The 9,704-nt window shown below is 41.0% G+C and overlaps 2 protein-coding genes across 3 annotated transcripts in view; one reads left to right on the top strand and one right to left on the bottom strand.

Moving 5' to 3' along the window:
• ttll2 (tubulin tyrosine ligase-like family, member 2) overlaps positions 1-331 on the bottom strand; it is a 42,916-nt gene extending 42,585 nt beyond the window's left edge. The window contains exon 1 of the mRNA XM_031861421.1: positions 266-331. Coding sequence (XP_031717281.1) covers positions 266-331 — 66 coding nt within the window. The remainder of the gene's footprint in view (positions 1-265) is intronic.
• A 1,479-nt stretch (positions 332-1,810) lies between these two features.
• The window catches only part of igf2r (insulin-like growth factor 2 receptor), a 41,258-nt gene continuing 33,364 nt past the window's right edge, over positions 1,811-9,704 (top strand). For both annotated transcript variants that reach the window (XM_031861435.1, XM_031861434.1), the window contains exons 1-3: positions 1,811-2,035; positions 3,336-3,475; positions 8,843-8,961. In XM_031861435.1, the coding sequence (XP_031717295.1) occupies positions 1,899-2,035; positions 3,336-3,475; positions 8,843-8,961 (396 nt within the window). In that variant the 5' untranslated portion in view covers positions 1,811-1,898. The remainder of the gene's footprint in view (positions 2,036-3,335; positions 3,476-8,842; positions 8,962-9,704) is intronic.

Below are 9,704 nucleotides of genomic sequence, written 5' to 3'. Positions count from 1 at the left end.
GCCCGTGTAATTGCACTATCCCTGAGTTTGGATTGGGAACTTTGTTGCACATCTATTTCCTCTCACCCTTCTATTATATAAAGGCTCCAAACACAACGCCCTGACAGCTCTCGAGGAGCTGTTTTAGTATGATTTTTTGGATATTAACAAATGTAAAGAAGGGCATAGGAAAAGCAAACATGTCCAGAGTCAAGAATGAATAAAGGATTAAAGCTTTTTCAGCAACTGAGACTATAACTGAGGGGAAAATACCTAAATATCCAACACTGTTTCGACAGCGGCCCTTGAATAAGCGAAGCGATGAGTGAGAGTTTCTGTTGTGTTCCGTCATGGCCACTAGAGGGCGCAATGTGACAGCTAAAGGCTCCATTTAAATTGTTGTGTGATTTTGCCCAGAGGTAGTACTTACAGGAAGCTGAATCTTTCTCCCAAACTGAGGACTGACTATTCACAAACTCTACTAATGAAATGATAACTAAATGATAATGTTGTATCGATGGTTAATGATGGATGGTTATGGTTATGAAATCCTGCGTTCAGGTATTACTTAACAAACAGTAGTGGATGCATAACTGGAAAAGCAGCATACCTCTTCCTTTAAATGGAAAACACCTATTTGACTCGTTGTTCTTGTCATCAATAATGCTGCATTCAGGTGCGATAAAGACGGTAGAAAATATTTCATCTTTAAATGGTGTATTCGTTACTACTTATCATGTATGTCCATGTGATGTGTCCATGTGATGGCCCCACGAGTACATGACAATGTCTTGTTCTAACTTGAATTGACATCCCTAATATATCAGAAGCGTATATTTTAAAGAGAAAGAGAGAATTTGTGGACCCTGAACTGTACATCTTGCCCTTAGTACACTTTGAGCAGATGATTGAACTGCTAATCCTTTGATTAGTAGACGACCTACTCTACCTCCTAAACCACAGCCCCACCTCCACTGCTGCGAATTACAAAGGCACTTCCATAAAGGTTACAATAAACCGCCCACCTATTTGCAGCATAGGGTAGATTTTTTGTAAGTCAGTCTCCCCTAAAACACTAGAAGCCTATGTCCCTCAATGAAAATCAATAGTGTGGTGGATTAGATCGAGGTTTCCAGAATGGGAGACGGGCCTCCCTAGGGGGGTCCAAACTGTTTTAGGGGAGCCTTTTTGGGGGGTTTTAGGGGGTCTAGGTTTGTCCGATCTGTAGTGGAATCAGAACATTTGTCCTTTTTGCTTCTGAAAATGACTTGGTCGATTGATTGGCCCACTGTAATGTACGTTCATCATAACAAAATAATTCATTGTATTTAGTCATTAGTGCTATGTGACACTCTGAAGACATAATCAGTGTATTTGCAGACATATTGTGGGAAAGCTCCCCTCCAGAGCCACAGAGGACTTTCTACAACTGTTTTCACAGACTTACTATTGCTCTCTGTCATGAATTTCCAGTTTATAATTTACTTTGTAATGTAAGATTTGCTGTAAAATTCAAAGAGCTTAAAAGCAGATGTTCAGCACCATAACAAAAGTTAGTTTTTAGCTATTATTATTTGATTATCCTCAAGTTAAATGTTTATTTCATTACATTTACTTGCAACAGAGTATTGCTACACTGTCTGCATTGCTTATTTTACTTTTGCCCATAGTACTTGTCCCACCACTGCTTGTATGTAAAAACCATAGACTGTATGGTGCAAACCTTCTCAATAAACGTGATTCTGATTTAGATACCCAGTTTCCCCACAGACGATGAAGGCGGCATCAGTCAGCATCATGAGAGTCATGTGATGTCCTGTCATGTGGTGCATTCACTTCCTACTGATTTGCTCCACAGCAGACAGACTACCGTATCATGTCGTCTTAGGCGCCACAGACTGATATCCACCGCTGTTAACATGTTACTTCTGTGTAAATCTGACCGCTTCTCGCCTCTGAAGCTGGTTCTTTGGTTAGTTGCGTGTCTGGGATGTTTGTCCGTCCGGTCCGGAGCGGAGGAGGACAGCAGCAGCCCGTGGTACCGGGACCTCTGCAGGTAACGTTATGGTCATAGCTAACGATCACACCTCCGACTGAAACACTGCAGCTAGAAACAAAACAAATTACGGTTAACGTTACAGCGTGTCATGCTCTTCTGTAGCTACACAGATCGTTAAGCTAGGTTTAATTCACACATGTATCAATTGGTGATTTATTTGCTTATTGACGATGTTACACCCGGTTTCACACGACCTCATTATACGAATGTCTCGTGTTAAACGCGGTTTATAAACAACCAGCGGGCTCTTTATTGCAGTGACAATATCAACTTTTAAAATCTTACAATTAGCAACCACTTTCAATGGTGTAAGCTAGCTAACAAACCCAATAACAGCTGTCTAGTTTGTCTAAACGTGCTGCTTGATAAGTTTCAAGCAGCCAAATTTACTGAAATGAGCTCGAAACTCAAACGGTCTCGAGCCAAAGCAGTTAGCTTACATTGTTGTGTGTTTTGTTCTTATCAGACTAATATGTAGCTAACTGCTAACGTTACATGAAAACTGTCATGTAACAAGCTAACGCTAAATATTAGCAACCTTAAATGACATGACTTAGAGGAGGACCAAGAGAGAGCAACACTACAGAATGTAACGTCGGTTATTTCACAGTTTAAATGAGGACTACTGGAGCTATGTGCAGGCTGCTGCTGCTCAAATATTGACTCAGCAATAAGGCTGGAGTGATAATCAGTAACCTGTCTGGCTGGCTGAATGTCACTTCCTTGTTCTGGTGGCCTTTGAATAAATGGTCACAACAATAGTTGATGAGATAATGCAATGCTATTATGTCAGTGTTCTCCACTAGCTAATAAGCAGAGTTCACTTAGAGGCGTTTGAGCTGCTTGCTTATTAATTTTTTACCTTTTTAAATGAAGGAAAGCACAACTTAAACCCAACACTCAGAAACAGAAATGAGTCATGGGAAAACAACTGACAATTGTTTTCGTTATTGATTAACCAATGAATTGTTTAATTTATAAAATGTCAGAAAATAATGTAAAAACTTCAAAATGAATCCTAAAGCCCAAGGTGACGTCTCTGGATTGCTTGTTTGTTTTCTGAAACTTTAATATAAAAAAGCAGCAAATCCATTGTTAAGACTAAATAATTAATTTATTAATCAAAAAAATGTGATACTCGGGTTCCACTCCTTCTCTTTAGACCGGCTGAGACCCAATGTGTTCCTGGTATGTGTGTGTGTGTGTGTGTGTGTGTGTGTGTGTGTGTGTGTGTGCGCGCCTAAATGTTTTTCCTTAATTCTTCTTAACTTCATTTCTTGTATTCCCTGTGTTGCAGTTTTAAATGGGAGGCTATTGACCAGGATAATAAGGTGAGCTACACGCTAAAGCTCTGCGAGTCTTCACCGTCAACCAGCTGTGGCCCCGGCACCGCCGTCTGCGCCCAGAACCTCACCACCAAAGCAAACCAGTCTGTCGGTGAGTAAAACCCACTGGGGGGGGGGGGTACACTGGGACGCAGGGAAGGTCAGACATCTCTTACTGTATTAGCTATGTGTGGTGGAACCATGGCAGTCTCCTGGATAAATGGATGATGGATAAACATAATAAAGAAGCTAAACATGGAGATTTTGTCACATGTTGTCAGCTTAAACACCTTGAAGCCTGAGCCATTAAGCCACCTGTGACAGTGAATTATGTGAGATAGCATACCTGTACTTCCATACTATTTAGTATGCCAGAAAAATATTTAGTATGTCCTAATACATAGTTTGTCAAATGCAGTATGCCAAAAGGTACTAGGATGTTTTGCAGGATGCCAGCCAGCATGCTTTTCCTTAAAAATCCCCCACAAAAGGACAAACTCTAGAAAGCACACGGCGACACAAAGGCCTGTACAAATACGTGAGCAGAGACGGCTGATTGAAGTTCGGAATGCTCTTCCTGTAGACCCTCAAAGGCGAGATCACCTTTTGTTTTGAGTCAAGCAACAGCAGGGAGTACAATAATAACAACCTATTGCAGCCTTGTGTGCTGCAGTGTTGTTGTGCAGGATACATGATGTGGGCCGTGTGTTGAACATGTTGGACCTTGACTCGTGTAATGGCCACTCAGCCCGTTATGCTGCTCTGTTAAAATGTTTATGAGTAACAAAGGTGCATGTGAGCTGGTCTCTGACTGTGATGCGTCCCATGTGTCTTATGACTACCACACAACAAAACATTTCACGGCTCTTTAGTGACACTGTAGGAACAGATCTACATCTCAGGGGCTGTCGTGTTTTTATATACATATAGTTGTGGTGGTGTTTTGGGCACTTTGGCCACATATATGCTATTTAGTCTGTTTCTGTGTGAAGCGTGAAATTTGTTTTGAATCATCTGGCTTGATATAAATAGGAAAATGTTTGGTAAATGTGTCTCAAATTATTCTGATTGATCTTGTTGACAGCTATTCTCGGTCTGGAGTCCCAACCAAAACATACATGTATTTTAGCGTATGTTTACAGAAAAGTAAGATCCGTATTTGCAATGATTTTCAGCTATATGTAACAAAGAAAAGCATCAAATACACACATTTGAGAGCCTGGAACCATGAAACGTATGGCATTTGTACTTATTCTATTACCAAAATAGTTGCAGATTAATTTTCCGTTTTGGCGTGTTCTGTGCGACACATGGTTTGACCTGCGATAATCTGGTCAGCCCATAAACAGTGGTCAGCTATTGTGAGGTTAGTTATTGTAGTTGCATGTTTGCTGTATGTTTGAGGAGAGGAGGTGTCACTACTGTTGGGTTTCTTAGTGACGGGTAGCATCATCGAACCGCTGAGGGGGTTTATGATGCTGTGTGAAGTGATGCTTTATGCATCAGTCTTTCAGAGCTTTATCAGTACATTAGCAGATCTGATATCTGTGCTGATGAGTCTGCTGCTGCTGTTGTGTGTCAGCAAGATCTGCACCTCGCTCTGTCCCAGACGAGCAACCCTCACTGCAAGTCCGGCAGAAGCAGCTTAGCTTAGCATCAGCAACTTAGCTGCACAGTTGAACTAAAGCTAGCCGGCAGCTAACCTAGCGCTTTTAAGCTACAACAGAGACTGGTATTAAAGTTATGTTGACCCCGGATGCTGACTGTTTGGGTTGCAGTGTGTATGAACAGAAAGCAATGCAGTTTGTAATTTTAAAAATAAACGTTATTTTATTCATTTATGGAAAGATCTGGGCCAAATTTTGTAGTTGTTATTGTTTTAACTAGTGTGTAATTTCTGTTGTAGTTCCTCCTGTTCAGTGGTTGAATTGTAGTGTTTGTGTGAACATTGTGTGTCACTATATGAGAGTGATTTCCTTCATCAGACCTGACCTTCAGTAAACAGAGACGGCCCTGATCTTTATTTAATCACGCTGATGTGCATTGATTACACTTAATTTGAGGCCATGCCTTCTGTTTTGCCCCTGACTTCATTTGATGACATCAACTTGTGACGGGATGATTGATTACAAATCAAAAATAAAAATAACTCTTAGTTGCTGTTAAATAATTTATTAACCACAATGTTATTAGAGAACATTATCAAGTTCACAAACTTCATGTTTTCCTTTCACTTTCAGAGCTGCAGTGATGAGTCACTCTAAAGAAAAATGTTGATAGTTGATTTTATCGTTTCAGTGATTTTTTTTTTTTTTTTTTTTTTTTTTTTTAATTGTTATTTTGAGCAAAAATGGCAAAAGATTTTCTGTGTCCACTTTCTCAAATGCCAGGAATTGGTTTTTTTTTCATTATTGTTTGGTCAAAACAAGCGTTTCGAGGACGTCACTTTGGGGTCTGGGAGATTACTCTGGAGGTACTTTTTTCAAGTGTCGGCTTTGTATCTGAATCTGAAAGACACCTGATCTATTTAAAGTGAACCTCTACTTCAGGTTTTAACTGATCTGTTTTCGGATCTGTTGTATTTCTTCTCCTCAAATATCTCTTCCTCATTTGTCGTTTTTGCTGTCGGAATGGAACTCCCTAACTTCCCTTGATAGCGTGAAATCCCTCTTGTTTTTGTATTGTTTCCACACCAATCAGAGTCATTTAGTTCTGCTCCACATATTCCCACCCCTGGGTCACATGCCCCCCCTCCTCTGGGAGAAGCACCCCTCAGTTTTTGAAAACCACAAAATAAAGGTTTGGTTAGCCCAGGGGAGCAATGAGCTGCAGACACGTGTGATGCCTTTCGAGATGTTTTTTATAACTCTTATGAACTCTTTCGTTACTCTTTGAAGAATGAATTAGTGGACGGGCAGAAATATGACATCTTTTCTTTCTCTTCGGCTCATTGGATGCCTCCCAAATTATTGTTTGAAGTGGTGCCACAACCTCCCAGTTCCTACTGTGTAAATGCATTAGACCACATGCTGATGTCACATTACTGTTAATATCAAACAGCTACCTGACGATTTCTTACATTTTGACACAGGATCGCTGTGATTATTTTTGGCTGTTTCTCAATTCCAGTTGCGTCACTGTCTCTGATTTTGACCCGTGACCTTTTCCAAAGAGGACAGGCTGCCAGACGGAGTTATTTCAGAGACCCACAACAACGACTTGTCCTGCAGTCTGAGGCCGTGACCTTCCCCCGGTGACAGACTGGTGTCTGGTAGCTCTGAGCGTGTCATCAGACTCTTGTTCTCTGAGGCTGACAAAGAGCTGGAGACTGCAGAGTCATGTCGTCGTTGTACAGTGTATTTCACAACTTATCTTTATTAAGATGTCCTCACAAGATTTTAGTTGTGTTTCAAGAGGAAGATCACACAGTGGGAAAGTGACAGAAGGGCAAACAAGGAGCAGTGTGGTCAGATGAGTTGCAGTTTAGTCATGCCAGATGACTTATCACATGACACGGGAACATATCATCGAGCACAAACACAAATAGACACGAATGTCACTCTCTGCTCACTCACTCACCAGCGCTCTCTCTCTCCTTCTGTCTCTCTCTCTCCTTCTGTCTCTCTCTCTCCTTCTGTCTCTCTCTCTCCTTCTGTCTCTCTCTCTCTGTCCTTCTGTCTCTGTCTGTCTCTCTCTCTCTCTGTCGCTGTGTCTCTCTGTCTCTCTCTGTTTGCTTCTGGCTTTGTTCATGCTGCCTTGACATAAAAACCACACGTTGTCAATTCTAACACTTTGATATTTGTGGGTTTTTCTGCTTCCTCAAATCAAAATCTTTGGAGGAACAAATGCTCCCCTCACCACATGTACTGGAATGAAAAGTGCCTGTAAAAAGTTAGTTGTTCGCTCTTTCGTATAGATCAGCGGCTGTAGTCCACTTAGATTTACAATGGATCGCATTTGTTCCCACATTTTCATTATTAAAAGTGTGTTTTTTATCACAAAATAGTCCATCACAAAGTCCTAGGTGACGTCTTCAAATTGCTTGTTTTGTCTGACCAACAGTCCAAAAGAGAAAATCAATTGACAATCACGTGAGATAAAGGTGTCACATTCTCACATTTGATCGCTATAATAGCTTGATCGCTATTTTATGTAAAAAAAAAAAAAATGTCTGCAGATTAAATTTCAGTCGAAGTTATGAATTAATCGAGTAATTGTTTCAACTTGATCTACTCTAAATGCCCAGAGAAATCCCAGTGAAACCATGCATACTTTACTCCTTATCTTAGTCATAATACTGCCAAAATATGTCCAATAATAATAACAACTATAACTCAGTATTACGGGACTTTAAGTTGATGCAGTGCAACAGGCTGGGACGTGGGCAGTGCTTCGGTCCTGCCTACTGTAGTGGTTGGTGTTAGTAGGTCACTGTGTTGTTCAGTTACATTCCTTCATGGTCCGTTTGTGATAGCGCTCCAGCCATGTCAGTGGGACCACACACACACACACACACACACACGTAACAACACTTCAAATCCCATGAAAGATGTTAGTATTTCTTCGTAACATTTTAAATTCGACGGAGACGCTGAAATATACACGAGGACGAGAATGAGGTCATCAATTAGACACACGGACACACTCGTCCAGCTCATTACAAAGGGGATTTGTAGTTGTAATGCTTTAATGAACTCCAATTAGTTTCTGTTCAGGCTAAATGTTTGGCTGCTTAATGACCTGCAGGAAGGAGGAAAACTGATTTATTTTCTGCTGATCGTCGTCGGTGCGACGGAGGCATATTTGAGCTTTAGGTTCGGTAGCACATTTACAGACATCCCGGTAGTTTCGTCGGGCCGAGACCCGCTGTGAGTTTATTTAACTGCCCCAAATGTTCCTTCACATGCAGAACATTTCCCACTGCTGTCTGGTTCTACTCAGATGATAAATAACGACTCTGTACTGGCAGCACAGTCGGGATATTATGCTACCGAGGTTTAAGTCGTGTGTGGGTCAGAAGAGGTTGGCGGGTGAAGCCATTATTCTGCCAGACTGTCTGCTACAGTAACATACAGGGAAACCAGAGACTGTGTGTTTTTACTGTTTTCATTCTTAAATTATCATTAGATAAATGTTGTTATAATCTTTTTATCGCAATAACAACAACTGTTGGGTACAGCAAGTCTCTGTGTAGCTCTGCATAATCTGTGTTTGATTATCCATGGGTGGTAAAGACGAGGGTGGAAAGAAGTGTAAAGAAGAAATAAAGCTACAATTGTCAAACACAAATGTATGTATTTTGTCCACCACCGTCTCTCCGCCTTATTCCAAAAGGCAGTCTTTCCACCCTTCTGTGTTGTAATAATTGCGAAGAAAATGGATTTGATTCAAAGTTAATTAGACATTCTACACATCTGTTGTACAAAGTAAAGGCTCAACGGTCGGTCATTGACCGTTTCTCTTGTCTCTGGATGTGCAGGTGAGCTGTCCCTGTACACGCTGTCTGGCACGGTGCTGGATTACAACAGCACAGAGAAATGTCCTGAGAGCGGCAACAGCATTCAGACCAGCATCAGCTTCCAGTGCGGGAAAACCCTGGTAAGACTCACACCCTATTATTCTATAGGGATGATTTGTGCTTGTGTTTAAGCTACCGGAAGAAGGTTAACGGTATGATTAGTGATAAATCTGACGGGGGAAAGCGATAGAGCAGCGCTTGCCTCTCGCTCATTACTACCTTCGAGGCGCCCTTGAGCAAGGCCCTTAACTCGTCACTCAGTGGTAGTTAATATTGTTAATGTAATGAGATTGGTGGCGTTATTTTGAATAACTGGATAAACCACATATCGGTAATCCAAATGGTTACGCTCATGAAAACATATGACTTGATATAATGACATTTAACTTTTTAGATGTATAAAGTTCCACCATGAACATCGTTGTGCAATATTGAGGAAATGTTAAAGTGCTTTGCTGTTTCTAATTCTTTGTATTCAGCACAATATAAAAAAAATCCGAGAGACGCCCAGCTGACTGAAACGAAGATTAAACCCCTCCGGATGTTTTTGAGCTTTTATTTGACTCGTATTTCATCGAGCTGAAAATAAAAATGGGTCTTTTCTCTCACTGAGACGAATCTAAAAAAAGCTAAAATGACATTTATTGAAATGTACCAGGAGCAGCTGTCTGCTGCCAGCTGCCACGAAAGGAAGAGAATCTGTTGAGGGGAAAATAATGTAGGACAATGACAGTCACCTGCTACGAACTTCTGCTCGTTTGAGTCAACTGTGTGTGTGTGTGTGTGTGTGTGTGTGTGTGTGTGTGTGTGTGTGTGTGTGTGT

Source organism: Anarrhichthys ocellatus, unplaced genomic scaffold (genome assembly GCF_004355925.1).
Source record: "Anarrhichthys ocellatus isolate YVR2014 unplaced genomic scaffold, GSC_Weel_1.0 scaffold25, whole genome shotgun sequence".
Classification (NCBI taxonomy): Eukaryota; Metazoa; Chordata; class Actinopteri; order Perciformes; family Anarhichadidae; genus Anarrhichthys; species Anarrhichthys ocellatus.
Note: the sequence above shows the minus strand (reverse complement) of the source record. Positions and strands in the feature narration are given on the sequence as shown.